Source organism: Mustela nivalis (genome assembly GCF_964662115.1).
Source record: "Mustela nivalis genome assembly, chromosome: 13".
Classification (NCBI taxonomy): Eukaryota; Metazoa; Chordata; class Mammalia; order Carnivora; family Mustelidae; genus Mustela; species Mustela nivalis.
The window spans coordinates 78,475,140-78,497,408 of NC_139032.1; the positions used below are offsets into that span (position 1 = coordinate 78,475,140).

The 22,269-nt window shown below is 45.1% G+C and overlaps 1 protein-coding gene across 2 annotated transcripts in view; it reads right to left on the minus strand.

Annotated features, from left to right (window-relative positions):
• BRINP1 (BMP/retinoic acid inducible neural specific 1) overlaps positions 1-22,269 on the minus strand; it is a 168,609-nt gene that overhangs the window by 47,006 nt on the left and 99,334 nt on the right. For both annotated transcript variants that reach the window (XM_082696731.1, XM_082696732.1), the window contains 3 exons: positions 15,764-15,954; positions 8,281-8,450; positions 5,306-5,411 (listed from right to left, as the gene is read on the minus strand). In XM_082696731.1, coding sequence (XP_082552857.1) covers positions 5,306-5,411; positions 8,281-8,450; positions 15,764-15,954 — 467 coding nt within the window. The remainder of the gene's footprint in view (positions 1-5,305; positions 5,412-8,280; positions 8,451-15,763; positions 15,955-22,269) is intronic.

Consider the following 22,269-nt stretch of genomic DNA (forward strand, 5'->3'; position numbering starts at 1 on the left):
TTCTGACTCCGCTGCCCTCAGTCTGTGCAGCTGTCTTCTAGCTGGGCTGGACCACCTCCTGCTCTTTTATGTCTCTGCCTTATTCATTTCTTCTCCTTGCAGAGGATGTCAAGATGGAGAACATTATTAAATAAATGTTTAATAGGTGCATATTATATACACAGAAATGCATACATATAAATCATGTGTGTACAGCACTATGAATTTTCACAAAGTAAACACATCCATGTGCCGCCATCCAGATCAAGAAACGGAACATTTTATTTTATTTTTATTTTTTTTTTAAAGATTTTATTTATTTATTTGACAGACAGAGATCGTAAGTAGGCAGAGAGGCAGGCAGAGAGAGAGAGGAGGAAGCAGGCTCCCTGCTGAGCAGAGAGCCCGATGCGGGGCTCGATCCCACCACCCTGGGATCGTGACCCGAGCCGAAGGCAGCGGCCCAACCACTGAGCCACCCAGGCGCCCCTAGAAACGGAACATTTTAAAGGCCTCCAGAAATCTCTCCCGTCTCCTGTGAGTTTCTTATTCTTCTTCCCCAAGGGTTAATGCCCTTTGAGTTTCTAAAACAATGCATTTGTTTTTACTGTTTTGACCCACATAGAAATGGAATCATCACAGCATGTAAGCTTTTGTGTCTGGTTTCTTTTACTCAATGTTATGTTCATGAGATACTTCTATGTTGTTGCATAGAAAAAATAGTTTGTTTTTTCCCATTTCTGTGTTGTAGCTTATCATATCAACGTACAACAATTGATTCATCCATTTTCTTGTTGATGGACAACTGGGGCTCTTTCCATTTGGAAGCTATTTTGAATAAAGCTGCTATGAACATTCACCCCTTTTGGTGAACAGAGGTCCCATTTCTGTTGGGCACATTCCCAAGAACTGTAATTTCTGGGTCAAAAGACAAGGACATATTGAGGCAAAAAGAGTTTTCCAAAGTGATCGTACTTAATCTCCCACGAGCAATGCATGTTAAATTTCCACCTTTCCACAATATCACTTCTTGATATTGTCATTGTTTTTCATTTGAAGCAGACTGATAGCTGTGTCAAAATACTGAATTGTAGCTTTAATTTACATTTTCCAAGGACTAGAAAAGTTAATCCACCTTTTCAAATGTTTATCTACCATTTTAAGAGTCTTGTTTGTGAAATGCCTGTTCATGTCTTTTACCCATTTTCGTGTCTTACTGGATTGTCTGCCTCTTTCCTGTTGGTTTTAGGAGTTATTTATATATTTTGCACAAGAGTTCTTTGTCAGATGCTTATATCACAAATATTTCCTTCTACTCTGCAGTTTGCAATTTTATTCTATGAATAGCAGCCTCTGATAAACAGAAATTCTTAATTTTAATGTGGTTCAATGCATCAATCATTTTCTTGGTACTTAGTGTTTTTTGTATCCTAGTGAATAAATACGAGCCGATCAAAAAGTCATGAGATAGTTTTCTGTCTTATATTTAAGAAGGTTTTGTTTTGTTTTCTCTTCCACCAAGAGAATATTATTCTTCCTCAGGCTTTTTTTTTTCTTTTCTTTTCTTTTTTCTATGACTCCTCTCCCTAGCCAGTCTGAGTGAATTATTCCGTTTCCTGAATCTCCATAAAGGTATGCATTATTTTTATTATCTCTATTATATTCCATATTACCTTGAATCTTATGTATTTCCCTGCCCTTCCTCTCTGTCTCATCCCCACACTCCATTCACCAGATTATCCAAATTCTTCATGGTCTTCTCACTAAATTCTGGTCATGATGCCTGCTAAGTAACTCTAAAATTGGTCCATTTCTCTCAACCCCAGCTGTTACCTTCATGGTCCGAATCTGTGACATTTCATCTTGATTGCTGCAATAGTCCCATCTCACTGGTCACCCGCCACCAGTCTACTCCTGTCTAAGTAATTGACCACACGACCGCCACCGTGATCTTCCAAAAATATCAACCTTTTCATGCTACCTCCTTTTCAAAAATCCTTCCATGGTGCCCATTACCATCAAATGAGTGTTCAAGTCATTAATGTGATGCAGATGCTTCCAGAATCTGAAGGATTGTTTGGTCTCTCCCACCACTAGTGTCTCTGCTTTAACTCTTGAAACATTTTCATTTCCTCCTGTGCTCCTTTGTGAAGACCCTGTCTGCCTCCATATCCACACCCCTGCCTCTTCTTCATCCTCCAGTTTTCATCCTATGCATCTTCTCTGACTCCCTAGTCATTTCAGTCTCTATACTGTCTGGTACAAGGAAGCCCCAGGATTTTTCCCCACTATAGTTCCTTATGCCCATTATTATTTGTTTAAGCCCATCTTCTATGATAGAGTGAATACTTCCTTGGGACACAAACTGTGCCTGTCTTGTTCAGCACTATATCCTTATGCCTAATTCAATGCCAACATGGAGTCTTAAAAAAATATGTCTATCTATATAGATATCCTTGAAGGTATCTCTATATATGTACATACTTGATGAATTGAGTTGAACTGATTGGGGCACATGCACAGGATTTAGCATTGGATTTGGTATGTGGTCAGGCTCTATAAAGGTTGGGTGATTCACTGTCTTTATAAAACCCTAGAATCAGTAATGAAAAGGAATTTAAGACCATCTACTTCAATTACCCAACCCAATGGAATGACAATTAAACAATCTCCGTAACAGGGACACCCGGGTGGCTCAGTGGGTTAAGCATCCGCCTTCAGCTCAGGTCTTGAGCTGAAGGGTACTGAGATCAGGCCCAGCATCAGGCTCCCTGCTTAGGGAGCCTGCTTCTCCCTCTGCCTGTCACTCCTCCTGCTTGTGCTCTCTCTCTCTAAAAAATAAATAAATAAGATCTTTAAAAAAAAAAGTATCTGTACCATTTCTACCAAATGTCATTTACTTACAACTCTCTGTTAACAGAGAGTCACCCCCTACATCAGCAGAGCATTGCAGGTTTGGGCATGAATGTGCACTGAAAGATCTCTTTTATACAGAGCTTAAATTGAGATCTATCTCATCCCTGTTGAAAGCTGGGATCCTTATCATTTCCTGTAAGCATATCAGGTTTGGCTCATTTTATCCACATTAATGAATTTGACTATCTTTCCTGCAAGACAGCCCTTGGGGTATCTGCAGACAAATCCTACTGCCCCAAGTCAACTCTCTTGAGCTGTTCATTATACAACAGCCTTCTTCAGGAACACTGCAACTTCTTAGTCCCCTTCTTGCATTTAGATGCCCAGACTTGGACCCAATTCTCCAGGTGGCCTTGGAACAATCTAGAAGAGGAAAAGGATATCACCCCCTTTTGGGTGGACGACATACCTCTAATAATGTAACCAATGGTGGACCTGGGTTTTGGAAGACTGAGGCTTCTACCGTAATTGCTTATTGAGACAAGGAACTCAAATTAAATTGTGGAAGTAAATATTTAGAATGAAAAAAGTTGGGGACACAGAAGGTGGGGAAGCCCTGAACCTTGAGCTTCATTAGTTTCATGGCTAATCAGCCTCCAGAAGTCCCTAAGATCTTAATAACCTCCTGGGAACATCGTGTTAATCCCTTCTAAATTTACTCCGATTGTAATTCACAGGTCTCTCCACTGCCAACATGCACAGTGGGGTTGTCAAGTGCAAGCGGAAGCCAAACTTGCGGACTCAAAGGCTGCTCTCACTTCACAAGGTCGCCGCAGGTAGCACAAGGAACTGGTAAGTTGAAAATCTTGGCACGCCCAAGGCAGATTGATCTTTCTTATCTATTTTCTTATCAGGCAATTACCAAACCCACTGTCCACTCTTTTCTCCACTAAAGGGGACAGGGTTATTTCTTGTGTGTTTGAGGTTTTTGGTTGTGTTGTGTTTTCTTTGAACACTAAGCCTCTTTCTTGGCCTGAAATACCTGGAGGAGTTTTCGTTCAGTGCTCCCAAGTGACACTACCAAGCCCTTCCTGCACCAGTTTCCGACCATCTCCTGTAACAGGAGCATGAATCAAAGGGTTGCCAAGGAACTAGAATATAAAAGTCATATTAGGCTCTGCTTAGCTCCACCTGCCAATCTCAACTGCACTTTCCTCCCACTGACATTCAGAATCACCTTTATCAGATACCTTTCTAGAAGGTCACGTTTTTAGTCTGCTCAAAGTTAAAGCATGCCATTTTTTTCCTAACTATAAAGTTAATAAATGATCATTGTAGAAAAGTTAGAAAAAGAACTGGAAGCCCAAAATAGATCATCTACGACCCCACCATCCAAAGGTAACCTCTTTTAACATCTCCGCATCTTCCCTTGCAATATTATTTTCCCTTATCCTTTCGCATTGTTAAGATCCTGCCATATATTCGGTCAGAAACTACCCATTTTTAAATGAACACCAGATAAAAACGCTTTCATATATTCTTGGAAATTCTTATACGTAACATTTTCATACCTGCCTAATATGATACTGTGTGGAAGTTACCTCATTGGCTTAGTCCCCTCATGTGGGAAATTCAGATCTTTACATTTTTGCTGCTATGATAAATTATGCTTTTCAAAATAACACTTTCTGTACTCAAAGCCTTGTCTTTTTTCTCCTATTATCTCCTCACTTCTTCATCATGAATTAAGAGGGGTAAAATGACTATTTTAAAGAGTTGATTTTCCTTCAGGTCATGAGTACATAGGAAGATATTAAAAAAAAAAATACATGTTTATATATATCACCCAGGTAATCCCATAATTTTTGCATTCCTGCTAGCAGTGCCCAAGTGTCTGTCTCTGTACACCCAGCCAGCACTGAGTGTTCCCATTTGTAAACTCTAAACACACACACACACACACACACACACACACATATGTGTGTATAAATATATTAAAGACCACAGATGATTACCAAATAAGGAGAAAGAAGATTCCACAGAACCAACAATGCTATAAAATGCTCCATAGTTCTTAGAATTCAAATAACACCTGCCAAAATACATTGAAAATCAAACACAATAATATAGGAAATTCTGACGGTAAGATATGAAACTTTAATATATATTAGGTCTGGAGCATCTATAAATAACACTGTTTAGACATTTTCATCAAAATAATCAGATAAAGCTCACATTTTCATACTTTATATCTGAAAACTAATTAATAACCATGAATTTAATGTCCTGTATATGTTAAAATTTTAAAAAGGCATCATATCCTGTCTTCATTTCCATATTCTTCGTTTTTATCGGTTTCTCTGTCTTTCTTCTTCTTCTCCATTCTCCCTCCACATCGTGCCTCCTCAGAATCCCCAGTGTCTCCTTCCCCTCTACGCTCTCTGGTCCCCAGTTTCCACAGGCATCCTACCTTGAAGGTGCAGTTTGCTCTCCGTGCTTTGCAGAAGGACGGAACTCACAGAGTCCAGATTGTCATAGCTGTTACAGCCCAGAGGCCCGGTGCGTGTCTCTGTGACCTGCAGTGGACAATGAGGGTGACAGGTGTGAGACAGGTGCCCTTGTCAGACAGAGCCCAGCAGAGTCAGCCCTCAGTGGAGCAGAGCTGGCAGAGAAAGTGTCGTGGTCTGAGCCGATGGCACCTTGCCATAGCCAAGGCCACGCCTGGGCTATCACCAAATGGACGTCAGGGAAGCAGAGCAATCAAGTTCATAGACTGGAGCCATCCCCTGGCTCTCATGTCACAAGGTCACTCTAAGTATGATACGAATTAATACACTGAAGCACTACAGCATATTTCAAAAAGCACGTGCCTTGAAATTGGGAGAATCCGTGTTAAATGCTAAGAGGGCTGTGAACTTGCTGTGCGACCTCAGGAAGTCACTCAACTTCTCTAAGCTTCTGTGACCCGAGGTTAGTAAATCCTTTCCAGGAAAGTTGGGCAACGAGGCATGATGGCCGGATGTGCCTGACACGTGGCTTATGTTCAACCACGGGCACTGTATTACCCCAAACCTCTAGAACGGGTCATGGATACATACGCATAATTAGGTAAGAACAATGACGTTATCACCATTTTCTACAAGACGTTTCATAACCTTGAAGTAAGCATGGTTTAGGATGAAAAGAGGTTTCTCATCCCTTTCACCTTGACTTTCCATGACTTAACACGATCATTCATCAGGTACTTTCGAGGTCTGCTTCCCACTGGGAAGGCACAGCATCGGTTCTTGCGTGGCCTGTAAGGACGGCCACAGGACTCCGCACTCTCCCAATGCCAGTTGTGCCCTCCTCCGGCTGGGAAACCTTGCGACATTGCGTCAGTAACTTTCCCCTCCTCAGCCTCAACTTCACCTCTACAGAATCCTCTTACCCACCTCAATAGGTAAAGAGATCCTATTTGGGGAGTGGTCAGCACTTCAGAAACAGTATATAGAAGGAGGACTATTAGGTGTTGGTTTTTAAGCAATATATCCTTTTTTGGCCTATAATCTTAACATAGTTGTTATTGAGCGAGACTCAAAACTACAATTCATTTCGCTAAGGAGATCCTGGGAAAGAAAGCTACTGGCAGAACTTCCTCACTCCGGTCAGCTGCTAGTCTTAAACACAGCTGGCAGTGGGACAATTCTGGCCAGCTGGGTCTTGACGTAGTGTCAAGAAATGGCAAGAAAAATCCAAGTCCCAGACTGAGGATGGAAGACAGTGGTGATCTAAAAATGGCTTCTTGAGTGGTCTCTGTGCTATTTCTCTGAGAAATTCCTTGTAAGGAGGCAGGCTGCACTTCCAGGGTGCACAAAAGAAGATTATCTTCTGACAGAGCTTCAATATCTCAATTCCACATCCCATCCGGGGTAGGGGGTGGGAGGGTAGAGAACCATTTGGTGATAATGAAAACCAGGCCTTTGCTTCACTCCGACACTGATGGCTTCATAAAGATCTGTCTCTCTGTGGCGAGTTCCCTAACAACATAATCCCCCCCAATAGAGGCGATTCTTCTTGGATAAGCTGGCTCTTTGTTTGTCGATCTGATTTATTTCTCTCTTTCCTACTTCCCTCCTCAGTAACTCACTCCCTTCTCTTGGTCAATTTCTAACACCTCTGCCTGTGTCTCCTTCAATCACCCGCCTTACCCACTCCCCCAACCCCGGCCACACACACCTTTTTCCCTAGAGATATTTTTGAAAGTCTTAATATAAGGGTAGGTCTGTACTTAATTCAGAAGAAATTAGATCGAAGATTGAGGAGTAGAATGCAGGTATAATCGGGTTTCAGAAAATGTGAGATGCAAAAAATCTGCACTGAAACCCCGAGAAAAACTAATTCTTTTTATCAAAAATTCCTCCCTCGTTCTCTTTAGAAAGGTAATCCCTGAATTTATTGCATTTAAAATAGAACCATTTTTTTTTTAAGTGTCTCTGCTCTGAGGCACTGAATCAAAAGTCTAGAGCTGCTCGACTCAATGTGTCTGTTTAAATGAAAATTAAGATGAAATAAACTTAAAAACTTGGGTCCTCAGTAGCCACATATCAAGGGCTCCCTAACCCCGTGTGACTAATGGCCACTGTCTTGGCCACGAATATGGGGCACGTCCACAGTCTTGGAAGGGTATACTGGATACTATTGGTGCAGAGGAGTATGGGTCAGCCCGTGAGAGCCCTCATTTGTAAATAATAATTGGCACACAGTCATACTCGCTTGTTTGCACACTGTTCATGGCTGATTTTTGCCTTACAGCTGCAGAGTTGAGTTGTGGCAACCTTGACCTTATGACCTACAAAGCCTGAAATTCTATTACAGAAATAGCTGATGCCTAGTCCAGCGAGTAGAATTCTGGTCCCTGTTCGGGTACTCTAGCTGTCTAGGCCTGAACAGGGGCAATAAAAAAAAGTTTTTAGCTCTTGGACCTCAGTTTCCCCATCTGTAAAATGGGGGGTGATGAGAAATGGGATGGAAAACACAAGGGTTTAACAAATTACTCATCTAAGCATCAGTAATCTGCCTCTTGCTAGATCTAGATCCTTGCAAAAATCATTTACCCACCATAGCCTCAGGGTTTTTTTGTTTGTTTGTTGTTTTTTTGTTTTGTTTTTGTTTTTGTTTTTTTACCTAGAAAGGGAGCCTAAAAATCAATGAGAGGATTGTTGACAATTATGCCATGACCATAGCCAGGGCTACTGCAGCAATACATGTGGTCACCCTGATGGCAGTGTTCATGATCTTACAGGGCCTCTGACCACCTCAGTCAGAGCGGCTGGCAGGGGGCGCGGTTCGTGTCAGCTTCATGGGTGTGAAGACAGGGACCACATCGACCCCTCGGGTCTCAGAATACCCATGTGCAGTATCGCTGTCTTAAGAACCTTCCACCCAGTCCACCCTCAAGCCTACCTTGATCGCTCCAGTTGATATCTGGATCTCATGGAGCCTCCTCATGGTGCCATCACGGTCGACAAAGTAGGATGATGCAAGCTGGTGCAGAGCTTCAACACTTTGGGTGGCATTCCCTGACTTCCTATCGAGGCGACTTTTGTCCATGTACATGGTCAAGGCCTCCTCCCCTGCATGGAAAAGGAAAGGAGTTCAGGGAGCCTATTGAACTGTGGGGTGGGAGGAAAGGTTCCAGGGTCTGGCTGCTGACAATAGACTTGACCATCCCACTGATCTTGCCCAAATTCCCTTCTATTTCTGAAAATCAAGAGCACGGTGAAAGAGAAACCGTCTAGAAGCGGCTGTAAGCACTAAGCCCTAGGAGGACAAAGGGCATGGAAAGACTCTCAGTTGTCAAGTTCAACCTCTATCAACCCACCACGTGGTTCTCACCAACATCATCTACAACATAACCCACCTTTTCTCCCTAAGACTTAGCGTCTCCTTCTGTAAAATGATGGTTTTGCCCTGGATACTCCTTTCCTCCTCCTGCTTTCTCCTCCGCATCCAGTTCCTCCCCTTTCCTACTCTTTCCTTCTTTCCTCTTCCCCTGTCTCTCTTTCTCCTGCTGCATCCCTTCCCAGACAGACAGATGCATGGATAGATGAATGGATGGATGGCTGAAGAGGCAGATCGATGAGAAAGGGAAAGAGAAGACATTCTTTAAAGACACATATGGATAGACAGAGGGAAAACTGGGTGCCTCAAAGAGAACAAAAACTCAACTGTCAGATGAGTGAGGTCGGGCACCATCTACACTGACCAGTGCCCTATTCTGTGCACGAAGCCCAGTGCCTGGATATAGTAGATAGTAAATAGTTAATACATCAGTGTTTTTTTAGTTCAATCAATAAATCTTCTCATTACCTACAGGAGCCAGGCACTGTGGTTCTGCAAGCACAATGCACAGACAGGAAGCTGCATCTGGCAGGGACAGAACGTGGCAAGAAGGTCAGGTATAGGAAGGGAGATTAGAGAGGAAGAAGGAGAAGGTGGGGGTGGAGAAACAGAACGAGAGGTGAATGCACAGACTCATCTATTTTATTCCATTACGTTTTCCTTTGCAATAAGTGCACAGATTACTAACAGCACTGCCTTCTGGTCCCTTTTCATTTGAAATAAGATGTTTCATCAGAACTTCAGAAAGGGGGATCTGGAAATACCTAATAAACAGATATGACCATGATGTGTCTGGTTTCACCTTCTATTCCCTGTGAACTTGAGATGTTTCTTAACCTCCCTGTTCCTCAGTTTATTTGTTAACAAAATTAGGGGAAGAATGGCACCTACTCCACAGAGCGATTCAGAAGAATAAATTAATGGGTACTGGTCGAGTTCCTACAACAGGGTCCGGTTCACTGTCATCATGAAACTCATTTCGAATCGTAGTAAAAAGCAGTCTCTGGAGCAGGACTGCCTGGTCTGCACCATCTGTATGAACCATCACGCACCCTCCCCACCCTTCCCCTTCTCCAGGTGAAAACTAGGGGAGGGGGGCAGGGCTGTCATAGGATTACATTAGCCAACTACAGAAAGTACCTGAACCCCGCCTGCCACACACACGGGAACGTCAATGACCATTACTTGATTAATGTAAAATATCACTTATATGAGAGTTATCCTCCTGTCTACTCAACCCAAGAAAATAGGATAATCAGAGAACAACGCTGTCAATACTTTCTGAGGACAAAAGTCTGATCTCTAAGATCACTGAAATTTCTTTAGAATGCTGATTACTTTTTGAGTTGAAGAGGAAAAAAAAAAAAAAAAATTCCTTTCTGGTGCAGTGATTATCCGAGGCAGGGCGCACAGCCCCGACCCACAGACTAATTCCTGTGCCTCCGGTCCCTCCATGACTGCTTCTAGAATTCTGTTCCATTGCTGTTCAGTTTAACACACGCAACCTCCAGTCTGTCTGTTCACTGCCATCTCCCTCCATGAGTTTCACCGAAACCATTCCTTCTGTCTCCATGATGTATTCTTGCTTATTTTCCTCCCCTGGGCAAGCCTCAAATGCTTTTCTCTGCTTAGAGTGCCATTCTGTCCCTCTCCTATCTGACCGTTGAATTCCTATCCAACTTTTCTCACTTTCTCTTAACCTTCCTCCTCTGTGCTTGACCTGGCATACTCCTATACACTCTTCAGAACCCAGGGAGCCACCATCTTTCTGGTGAGCTTACCCAACCATGCCCTCACCCCAAGAGAGATTCAATCAACTTCCTCTCATGACTCTCTATCTTGTCCATTCAATTTAGCTCAGCATGCATCCATTGAGTAGTTTGGCACTGGGGTGACAGTTGAGTAACATACTGTCCCTGTTTTAGAGTCGCTGAGTGACTACAAGTATGCTGTCCTATATGAGAGCCACCCATCAAGTGTAGCTCTCGTGCCCTCGATATATGGCTATCCAAATGGAGACACGCCATAGGTGTAAACTACACGGTAGATTTCCAACATCTGAAAACACAAAAAAATTATATAAAATCCTTCATTAAGTATATTCTATTGATTACAAGTGGAAATGCCCATGTTGGGGATATATCATGTTAAATAAAATTCTTCCCTTTCTTTTTCTATTTTTCTTTTTTTATTTTTCTATTCTTCCCTTTCTTTTTGCTTTTAAAGATGTGGTTGTGAGAAAATCTAAAATGTCATATGTGGCTCACGCTTATACTTCTAGAGGACAATGCTGGCGCAGGGAGACAGGGATGCGAGAGCACCATTTCCATATACCAGACAGAGAGCAAAGGGGAAAGGATACAGACAGTGGAATGTAGCCTGGAAGAAGGGTGCCTGCCTTCCTGCTGTGAATGTGGACTCCAAGGTCCTGATGCTCTGGTCCCTCCAGCTGCATCCCTCACCACTCTCTCCAGCTAAGCTCAATACCGCACAAGTGTGTCCTGTTTTCTCATGGTGGGGATTCTTCTTTTCTTTCTTTCTCCCCCTCCCCACTTCCTGGCTAACTTTTACTCCTCCCTCAGATGTCACCTAAGACAGCACCTCCTCCGGGAAGCCTTCCCGAAATCCCCCACTCTTTACTTAAACTAGATCAAGGGCTCTAACCACATGGTCCCTGCCTTTCATTTCTCTCCAATGCCTCACCCCCCACATTTCCTGGTGATTGCTTAATAGCCCGGCTCCCTGGCTAGAGGAAAATCACCGTGAGGTCTGGGAGGAGGTAAATGGCCTTCCTTATTCCACTGCCATGTAATTTGCAGATGATCAGATGAATACATATGGAAGTCAACTGAATCTACAGTGTTCATAGAGTGACACATCTGCTTGAAGCACTAACTGAAATCTCCTCATGAGAAGCTTCATCATCCTCAAAATTAACCTTTGGTTCCCACATGCCTAGACCTGAGTTCAGAGTAAGACACTGATGTTTGCACTTCCCCGTGAAGTCTCACTGGTAATGTGGGAGGACGTGATCTTCCGTCCTTCAGAATCCACAGTGACCTGAATAGATTTAACTTAGAAAGGACTCTGTGTGTACCTAGACAATGAATTCCAGGAGGGTGGGTGGTGGCCCGGTAGAATACGGACTCTATGGATTCGTTTGTAATGCTCCTGATGTCTCACCTAGGTCAGAAGAAGAGATGTTCAGTTATCGGGGCATGGATGAATGGATGGATGGATGGATCGACAACTGAATGGCTAGCGGAGGGGCAAATGATTCGATATGTGAATATACTAGAAGTAAGAGCCAGGAGGCAGAGGAAATAAATATTCCAAGTGTCAGCGCTGGCTCTCCGTGGGACCCACAGAAGAAAAGGTGGAACAGGCACAGCTCCCTTTGGACTAAAAACTGGCAGAAGCAAGCTTTAGATCAAGAGGGGTTAATGGGCTTCTTGCTGCATTATTAAGACTTAATTTCTTGTTTATTAAGAGAATGTTCTGTTTAGAGTTGCTTTTCCTTTTGGGCATTCCTGCAAATTGCCTCTTCACCCCACATAGGCCTTTCTTCCATCTCTCTGTCCTCCAGGGGATTTGCTTCTCTCTCTCTGCACCACCTCTTTCAGAGGGGGACAAAGTGGGACTCAGACGCACAGGGGATGGGGATGAGATGGCAGCCAAGCACTGCACCTTGTGAGTGTAGAGGGGATACTTATCCTGTGTGGAGGAGGGGAATGTCCGGATTTGGGGTTCCCAGGGGCATCCTTCCCGACTCCCTTCTGAGTTTCTGTGACTTTGTTCCTTTCCCTTAGCCCAGGGGAGTTTTCCCAAAATGCAGGGTGGGGAATAATGAGTAGACACACAAAAGTACACATAAGCACAAAAACATAAGCTTTCGTGCATAAAAAGACATTCATGTAACTCACACGCATTCATATATGTGCAACCTCACAGGTGCACATATACTGGGCATCTTTTCTATATGCAGGAGTCCCTTGTATATGCACATGTGGACTGTGGGTGTATGTATGTCTGCACACAGATGAACTCACATCCAGGTCTATCTAGGGAGGCGTCTGTGCACATCTGTCTGCTGGGCAAGGCGTCCAGTCCCACGCATGCCAACTCGACCATACGTATCACACAAACACCTGGCTACAAGGTGTTTCCTTCTAAGGGATGGAGGGAAATGGCTATCCTCGTATTCCTAAGTCATTCTAGACCCCCGATTCTTCCCCTTACCACCGCCTGTGAGAAAAATCATGCATAGCAAGTCCATTATGAGTTCAATCCATTTCACCAAAAACCCCATAGTTTTTGAGGACCCCATGGTGTGGGCAGGGGTCGGCCCTCCTGCTGCCTTTCCTTCCTCTTACCTCTCCCTCAGGAGCCAAATAAAGGCATGTACTTGTCCTCCATGGGACAGCTTAAGATCATCTTTTGTTGTTTCATCATGCCCTTAGGAACTCACCTGACACCTCAAACAGCTTATCAGAGCATTTCTTCTAAATGAACATGGTGTTCGTTTTAGGAAAAATTACACAGAACAACATGTTCTGCACCTTCTTGCATTTAGGCAGGAAAACGGATATCCAGGTGAAAAGTGAATTTCTCAATGTCTCCTATTCACGAGTAAGTGGTAGGAATGAATCCCAAATCCACCTGTTCCTTACTCCCATGAAATTACAAATACTTATAGTAAGAATAATAAAACACCACCAACCATAGCAACAATTTGTTTGGTGCCCAACACTGTGCTCAGCACACTTAATACCTCTTTTATTTAATTTCATAATATGCAGGTCTATTTATACAAGAGGAAACCAAGGCTTAAAGTAGGTGTCCCCAAACTGGCGTGGACCAGGAGACAGGACTGGAACCAAGGCAGGTGAACTCCAGAGCCTGCCCTTCTATTCACTGTAACTGACCCCATTCCCCCGCTCCCTTTGCAAGAGGAGGCCCTCAAAAACCATTGTTCCATGAATGAGTGAGTGAAAACAGGATGTCAGAAGGACCACATACAGGGTGTGTCTGGCACTTTTGTGTTCAATCAACAGTGCATCTCTTCCCCTTCCTGCTCCCCACTCCTCCAGGCTGAGGACTGAGGAAGCATTTAGGGCCTGCTGTCCAACCCTGGAACTCAGTCCAAAGTTCTGCATATTTTAAAATGTTGTGCTATAAAAACAGAAGAGGAACAAGGCTCTGTGAATAATTCACCACTCCGCCTTGGAGAAATTAAAAATATATTTCACAGCCGAAGAAAGGGCTTTGTTAGTTGGGATTTCCAGGGACTCGGACAGAATGCAGCTTCTAACTGAAGGACTGAATTGGTTGCAATATATTTTTCTTTCCTTTTCTTCCTTTCTTTCTTTCTTTCTTTCTTTCTTTCTTTCTTTCTTTCTTTCTTTCTTCTTTCTTTTTTTTTTTTAATTCAAGTGAAATGGGATGTGGAGAAGTTCAAAGAGAAAGGGGCACATGTGAATGAAACACTCAATGACGAGGTGATTTCGTCTTCACTTTACAATAGAAGAGAATGTATACTACACATTCTAACATTCAAAGTCCTACTAAACTTAGTATTTGACTAGCAACAGGTGACAAATACACACTGGTGGGTTGATTTTGGAATGGGTGGGGTGAGGGGGTTGGTGAATGAGCTGGTTAAAGAGATAACGGATGTTGAGTCAAAAAAAAAAAAAAAGAAAGAAAGAAAGAAAAGAAAAGAAAGATGCAGACTTTGTGGACAGAGAACCCAAAGTTAAAAACTTAGGATAAACTGTGCTTTGCTTGTTTTTAGTTTAAATAAATAAAACAAGAAACAGAAATAAGAGAAACCCTTAGCTTTGTCACTTGCTAGCCATTCCTTTCTCCTAGCTCCCCGCTTCCTCAGCTAGACAATGGAAATATCCGGAAGACACTTGCCGATTTTAAGGACTACCGGCAACAGGGGAGCCCTACTGCTGGCAAATAATAAGCACTGGCTTTTCTTATTGTGCAGATGGATGAGTTTGCCCAACCAGCTTCTCCCCCGACATTCCCGACGTCATCAAATTCCTAATCTGGGCTTCTTCCAAGTGTACACTGTGTGCTCAGCCTCGAAAGCGCAGCCACCTTCCTGGTGCCTGGCCGACTCCTGCCGAACTAAAATGTTGCTTCCCCCATGACACTCAGCCCTCCTCTGAAGGAGAAGATAGAATGAGATGATCACGCCTCCGTCCACCTGCCTTGCCTCTGCCAAGACATCAGTCTTGTTTAACTGGCAAGGGCCAAATCTACATGCAACCTAGCAGCTCTCTGAGTGCGAGATGCTGAGCTCCACCAGCAAAAAGCCTGTCTCAAAATTCAGTGGCCCTGGTCCCTGTGGCAGAAACTGATGTCCAAGGGATTGTAGCTCATAATGTAAAATGTTGCATGTAGGCAAGAACCAGAAGCATATGCTAGCTTGTACTATATCCCCCCTTTCAAAAAATGTATATTTTCCCTATTAGCCTCTCCTGCTCTCCTTACTCCCTTAGAGATTGGTTGGACGTGATGGGGAGAGATGGGTAAGGCTAAGCAGGATGGAACAATTAGCCTGCTTTCCTATTAACCTCCTCCAAGCCCATAGAAGATACAAATAATATCCTCCTTGTAAAATGATAACCTCAAATTATCAGTCCCTCAAGCAGACTTAAATAAACAAAGGCAATCCTCTAAACCATATCTGAAGCTTCATCATTTCCCCAGATTAGACTGCATTCCAAAGGAACTAATCCAATAATCCGAGGAGGCACCCCTGACGAACTGAGCTAATTCCAAGGTGAAGGTCCAGAAGTTAGTACTTCCGCAGAAGTTCGCCAACTCATGTTGGACGGTCCCCAGAGAAGGGAATCAAGGGCTCTGATGTGAACACAGCCACCAAGACAAGGCAGCTTCTCTGGCGATAGCTGCTTTTGAGTGACGTCCCGTGGAAGAAATGTTAGTCTGGCTTTGATCCTAGGAGACCCCACCCTTCCCTCCGACTCGGGCCCAGGGGCACAAGGCTCTGGCCCAGCGGCTGCCAACCTACCTCCCAAGGTGGCCGAGATGAGGAGGTGGGTGCCGTACTTTTTGATGATGGTGTCGATGAACTGCTGCGTGGTAGGTCTCCGACCAAGCAGGCGGATGCTCCTCTGAAACTCTGGCATGAGGGGCACCGGGTGGCGGACCAGGTCTCTCCTCTCGATGGCTGTGTTCCTCACCTTCCAACGGGCAAACTCCCTGGGTAGGAGAGAGGAGCAAGATGCCTCGATTTACCACTTCTACCCCCAAGGCAGAGTCTACACAGTTACCCCACCCAGGCCTCGCTCCTGAAGATGAGAGAGTGACAACGGTTATTTTTAATATTTGTCAGGTGATACTGAGATCTGGGGCCCTCCATTCTCTTCAGCCGACAGAAATGTACCACGCAGGTCGCACCCCCAGGACGCTGTGGAGAGCCAGACAGACACAGTCACATTCTCACGCTGCTGACAGAGCATCAGGATGCAAAAGTCACCGTTGCCTGGCTGCTTTTCCCTCTCTCTCACCAGACTGTGAAGGAGACCACAGGGACGGAGCCTGTCACATGGTAGGACTCCAAACAATGCCACCCAAAGGAGTCAACAAACGAGTGGACGGAAGGATGGATGGAAGGGAGGGAGGAAGAGAGGGGACAGGGGAAGGCTATTCACAGCGGGGAAGACCTAGGGCAGGAAGCAAGTTGAGACACGCTCTAGGACAATTCCCAAATCAGATAATTAGCCTGGAGGTGGTTTTATTTACCATTTTAACATGCACTCCGTGAGCATTTGCCATTTGGAATTTATAATAAAGCTATGTCGTGGGTGACACGCGGGAGAACTTCCATTCTTTCCTTCGCGAATGATGAAAGGGATCGAGACTCAACACCTTCAACCGGGGAGTCCAATCTCACGCTGCCTCTCGCCAGCTCTGCGGGGCCATCCCGGGCAAAGCTTGTCACTTCTCTGGACTTCTATCTCCTTATCTATAAAATCCAATTAATATTATCTCCTTCTTCCTGCTGGGGCAGAGATTACATGTAACCATGGCTGTGAGAACACCTGTGGAAACTGCCAGGTACTAATCCAGTGTGAAAGAGAGTTTTATAACTTCATATCCTCACAAATTCCCAGACAGGAAAATCATTAAAGGTCCATGGGCAATGAGCAAGGAGCATACAAACCGAATACGAGTAGAAATTCGAAGGGCGGTGGTTCAGGCTGCTTTTGCTTTCATAATGACCTCTGTTCCTATCAACGATGAACCTCCTCCTGGAGCAACCCAGCGCTCTGGTCTGCCTGAATTACAAGCCCCAAGACCCTTGAGGAAAACAGACTAGCCAAGAGGACGGGAGGTCAGCCTAGATAAATGATGGGAACCAGAGTTTAATGAAAAGGTCTCCCTCTCCTGCCGCAAGATGGAAGAGACGAATGAAGGCGGGGGCACGGAGCAAGGAGAAGCAGAACAGGGAGATCACCCCAGAATGCGCCCCTGTAATTCAGCGGTGGGGTCTGACCCCCGATGCAGAGGAACGTGGCTCTGAAAATACGCTTTCAGACTGGTACATTTCCAAGGCCTCAGAGCTTATCGTCTGTGTCTGCTTGTGGAATTTCTGTTCATAATTCTTAACACGGTTGAAATTCTAAATAAAGTCAGCTCGGTACCCTGCACATCGTCCGTTCTTAAGAAGTCAATCGGCTGCCCTCCAAGACCCTCACAGGCAGCACCAAGAAAGTGCAAAGTCTGAGGTCTATGGGATGGGGGGTGGACACATCCCAGGCCCGCGTCCTGAGGAAGCTCACAGTCCGGCAGGAAAGATAAGATGTTTCCAGTCTGTTGTCAGTCCAGGACTAGAGGACACTGAACAGCCCAGACTTCTCAGGTCTCCAGGGGAAGCTTCAGAGAAGAGGTCATAGCTGAGCTATGGTTCTGAAGTCCACAGAGACTCTAGACAGAAATGTGGTGGAGAACAGCTCTCCCCGTGGAAGAAAGGGCAGGAGCAGAGCAGGTCCGGGGGAGGACTGTGAGATACGGGAAGAGCCGAACAGGTGGCCGGGGGGAGGACAAGAGGGAGCAAGTGGGACAGAGGGAGGGGACTTTCGAACAGATAGAGGCTTGTGGCATGACTCCCATGACCCCCATGCCCCGGGGTTCACACCCCTGTGCAACCAGTCGCCTCTGCTTGAGTGTGGGCAGGAAGGGACTCGCTTCCAATGGATGGAATGTGGAAGTAATGGAATGTACCTTCCAGGATTCAGTTACAAAAGATTTCAACTTCCGTTTTGCCTGTCCTGTGTGTGTGTGTGTGTGTGTCTCTCTCTCTCTCTCGGACATGGTGTGAGATGCTCTGTGGAGAGATCCACGTGGCCAGGAACCAAGAGAAGCCCCCGGCCTGCAGCTTCCAAAGAAATGGGACCCCAGAAGGCCCTGAGTCCTAACAGTAACGGCACGGTGAGCTGGGAGGCAGACCCTTCCCAGCTGAGCCTCAATCCCATAACCACAGCCTGGAGAGAACCACACCACCCAGGGAAGCCACACTCAGGCACCCAGGCCACAGAAACTGTGAGATAATAAATACTGTTATATCAAGGCACTAAGTTATGGAGGTAATTTGCTACTCAGAAAGAGATGACCTTAAAAGACAATAGGATCATCAGGTATTTCTGAGGAAAAGAGTCTTTTCTTATCAGCTTATCCCCCAAATTTCTAAAATTACATATAAATGTAATTATGAAATTATGTATGTGCATAGAAAATACTCGTACTTCAGTGTAACGGACAAATATATATATAATTACTTTGTTTTATAACTTATGACCTTGGATTACTATTTTTTTTTCCACGTGTCTATGACTACATTCTTCAAAACCAATGTGCATTTACACACAGAGAGGTTAAGTAATATGCCAAAAGTCACACAGCTAGATAGTGGTAGTGCTGGAAGAAGAAAACTGGTATCTGGATTCTTGTATCAGTCTTTTAATATAGATACTGACACATAAAATGTAAAAGCTATAGAACCAGGTCCGACCGGTCCCACCACCAAATTACCAGCTCAAGACTCAATTCTCTCCCTGGCCCCCTCTTCCCTCCTGACTTCCTCCCTCTCTCTTTTTTCCCACAGCCTCTACCATCTTTCTGATGCTGATGCTCACCAACTACCCTGCCATCCGGTTGCTTCCTTGAAGACATTAGGGAGGCAGCTGGTGCTGAGTCCCCAGCTCCTTCTGCACAGGAAAGGTGCAAGGCCTAAGTGGGGGGATGCATAGATGGGCTAAGCACACAGCAGGGGACTTGGGAAGAGCTCAGAAGCTGTGTGTGTGTGTGTGTGTGTGTGTGTGTGTGTGTGTGTGTGAGAGAGAGAGAGAGAGAGAGAGAGAGAGAGATTAGGAAGCACTGACTCTGCCAGGCACCTGCCTTTTTCCTGCATCACAGGGCTCCTGATGCAAAGGAATTCTCTGACCTTTGAGGCAGAAAGTGCATGTTTAGGAAAGCTCTGAAATCATGCTGTGCTATTTGTAATGGTAATTTTAGTCAAAGAAAGGGTCCTGCCCCAATCTGCAAGAGGTCCAGGGGTGGCAGTGGGAGTGGCAAAGAATGCTGTTGTATCAGTTCCATCTTGATGGGAGGGCTGGATTTGGCCCAAGAGAGGGGAAGGGTGTTTCAAGAAGAATGAACTCCCCACGCACGAAGGGAGGATGAGGCAGGTGGAGAGTGGGGGTGTGCGCACATGTGTGTGCATGTGTGAGGGAGATGTAATGATAAGAGGTAAAGGCAGAGAGGCTGCCAGTGACCCCATGATGCAGGGCCTTGGGTGCCTAACCATGTTACTGGGTTTCAATCTCTCAACTCTTCTGGGTGACCAACAATCCAGATTAAAAATGTGAGAAGAACAAATTTATGTGACTTCGTGGCCATCGTAGCGATACTGGAGCAAAGACTAGAAGAGTTACAGGATTCTAAAATGTTATACTGTTTACCAAAGTTCCCTAAGTAAAAGGGCTTCCCAGCACTTAGACCTATTCAGAAAGAGATTTAAACAACACTGGAGCTGAAGCAGTTCAATTTTATTTCCAAATCTGGGCACCTACTGTTTTTCCAGATCTGAGGATACAGCAGCAAAAAGATTAGCTGATATCAAGGAGCTTAAACTTTGGTGAGAGTGCACAGCTCATAAAGAACCAAATCAGTAAGAAGCTGGAGGGGAGAAGTACTGTGATGACAAATAAGGTGGAGGAAGGCAGTCAGGATGCCCCGGGGTAGGGTGAGGGTGTGGTTATAGAGATGGCCTTCTTAACATGATGACAGGAAAGGAGACCTGAAGAAAATGAGGAAGGGAACAGGGGGCCACTGGTGGAAGAGTGTCCAGGAAGAAGGAAGAGCAGGTGCAAATGTCCTGGGGTAGGACTGTTTGCTAGGTTTGGGGAACATCAAGGAGGCAGTCCTAGAGGAGCCTGGGTGGCTCAGTGGGTTAAGCCACTGCCTTCAGCTCAGGTCACAATCCCGGTGTCCTGGGATGGAGCCCTGCACCTGGCTCTCTGCTCAGCAGGGAGCTTGCTTGCCCCTTTCTCTCTACCTGCCTCTCTGCCTCCTTGTGATCTCTCTCTGTCAAATTAAAATCTTAAAAAAAAAGAAAGAAAGAAAGAAAGAAGGCAGTCCTAGATATGCACATAAGTAGAGGAGATGAGATAAAAGGAAGGGTGGGAAGAAAAAAATAACTTTAAAATATAGGATGGAGTGGGCACTGGTCTTGAAAGGCTATGTTGGATTTGGTAAAGATGTCCTATTTTTAAATTCCAAGTAATGTATGCAGTCAAAAGGTTTTCAGCAATGACACAACCTAGGTTCTAAAAGAGGAGCCAGAGTCTGTCACAGCTACTCAGCTGCGTCCTTGCGGTATGAGCAGCCGTAAACAATACATAAACATGTGGGTATAGATGCATTCCAATAAAACTTTATTTATAAAAGCAGGTGGCAGGCCAGATTTAGTCCCTAGGGAATGCGGCTCCTATTCTGAAAGCATCGCTATGACTCCTTTGGTAGAAGTCATCAAATCCAACTCACTCAGTTCACGGATAGGAAAACTAAATTTCAGAGACATCAAGTTACTTGCCCAAGCTCACAGAGCGAATGACCTGCAGAGCTGAAATTAGAGCCCAGGGCTCATGACTCCAAGCGCAGTGCCCTTTCAACTGCAATAAGCGACCTTCAAAAGAGAGGGAGAGAGTGAGGGAGGGTGGGGAGAAAGCCTTTCTTGTCATGTTGTCTAACTGTTCTGCTGGCCCAAGAACAATTTCATGTAAGTTCTCAGTGAATTGAACACAACATTTAAAAAAAAAAAAAAAAAAAAAAGTCTTCTCTTTCCTTCTGAGCCCACAGAGCCAGTGAATTCCCCTCGGAGGAGAAGGCAGAACCACAATGGCACAGGATCCGTGGAATACGCTTATGCCCAATTAAGCATCTCAGCAGGCCGGGCAAACCAATTAGACTGAGATTAAAAAAAGGACCCTGGATGGAAGGCATGGGGCGGCTGCAGCAAGGCCTGTCCCACTGCGGGGGCAGGAGGCGAGAGGGCAGGTCACAGCGCGGGCAGGGATGGATGAAGACTGAGGCCAACAGTACAGGTTCAGACGAGGCTGGAGAAAACCATAAGGCCAAGGCTTTATTCTCAGAAGGAAGCATTGCCTTTCTGGGACTCCTCCCTCGTCCTGCCCCCCTTACTAGCCCTGTGCTCCCCTACCTACACACACACACACACACACACACCACTCGGATGCACACACTGAGGACAAAAGGCTGTGTGTGGAGCCGGCAGGAGACTGCTCTGTGCCCTTGGGAAGGTATTTAGTCTCCTGGGAAATAAGCTGATTGTATTCGATGATTTTCAGCCCTGCATCTCTCGGCCTGGGCTCGCTGGAGGAGGAAATCCCGAATTAAAACCCGACTCTGCCACCAATTAGCTGTGAAATTGTAAACGATTTTGCTTACACTCTATAAAGCATAGATGTCATCCCGGGGAATCATGTCTCCCATGGAGAGTAGGCTGAGCATCAGGGTAAATCCTGAAGCTCAGTACTTAGAAGGAAACCTCCATAAACTTAGTTATTGTCCATATTGTCACTGTTGTTCCGGTTCTGGGGGAGGCTCCAGTGGGAAGCTGGGCGGCAGGGACTGGATGGTGGGGTGGGAGAGGGAAGGAAGCAATCATGCTTTCTTTAAAAAATTACTGGTAGGGAGAACTTCTGAGAGGCGAGATCTCATCCTCATGAATCCATTAGAAGCAGTGAGTCTGAACGCAAGAAAGGAACCAGCAGTTTAGAAGCTGCCGTGAGACAGGCATGCAGTTTCCTTACACCAGCGGTGAAGTCTGAACCCAAGCCATCTCACCCCATCGTGCTGAGACGTCAATGAATCCGTGATCAGAAAACTTCTCGTCAGTCGCAGCAGGGTATGGACAGTTGTAAGCCGCTGCGGGTGTTTTCCTATTATTGTTACTAGCAGAAGGCCATTCCTAATGATGCTTCCATTGCATAC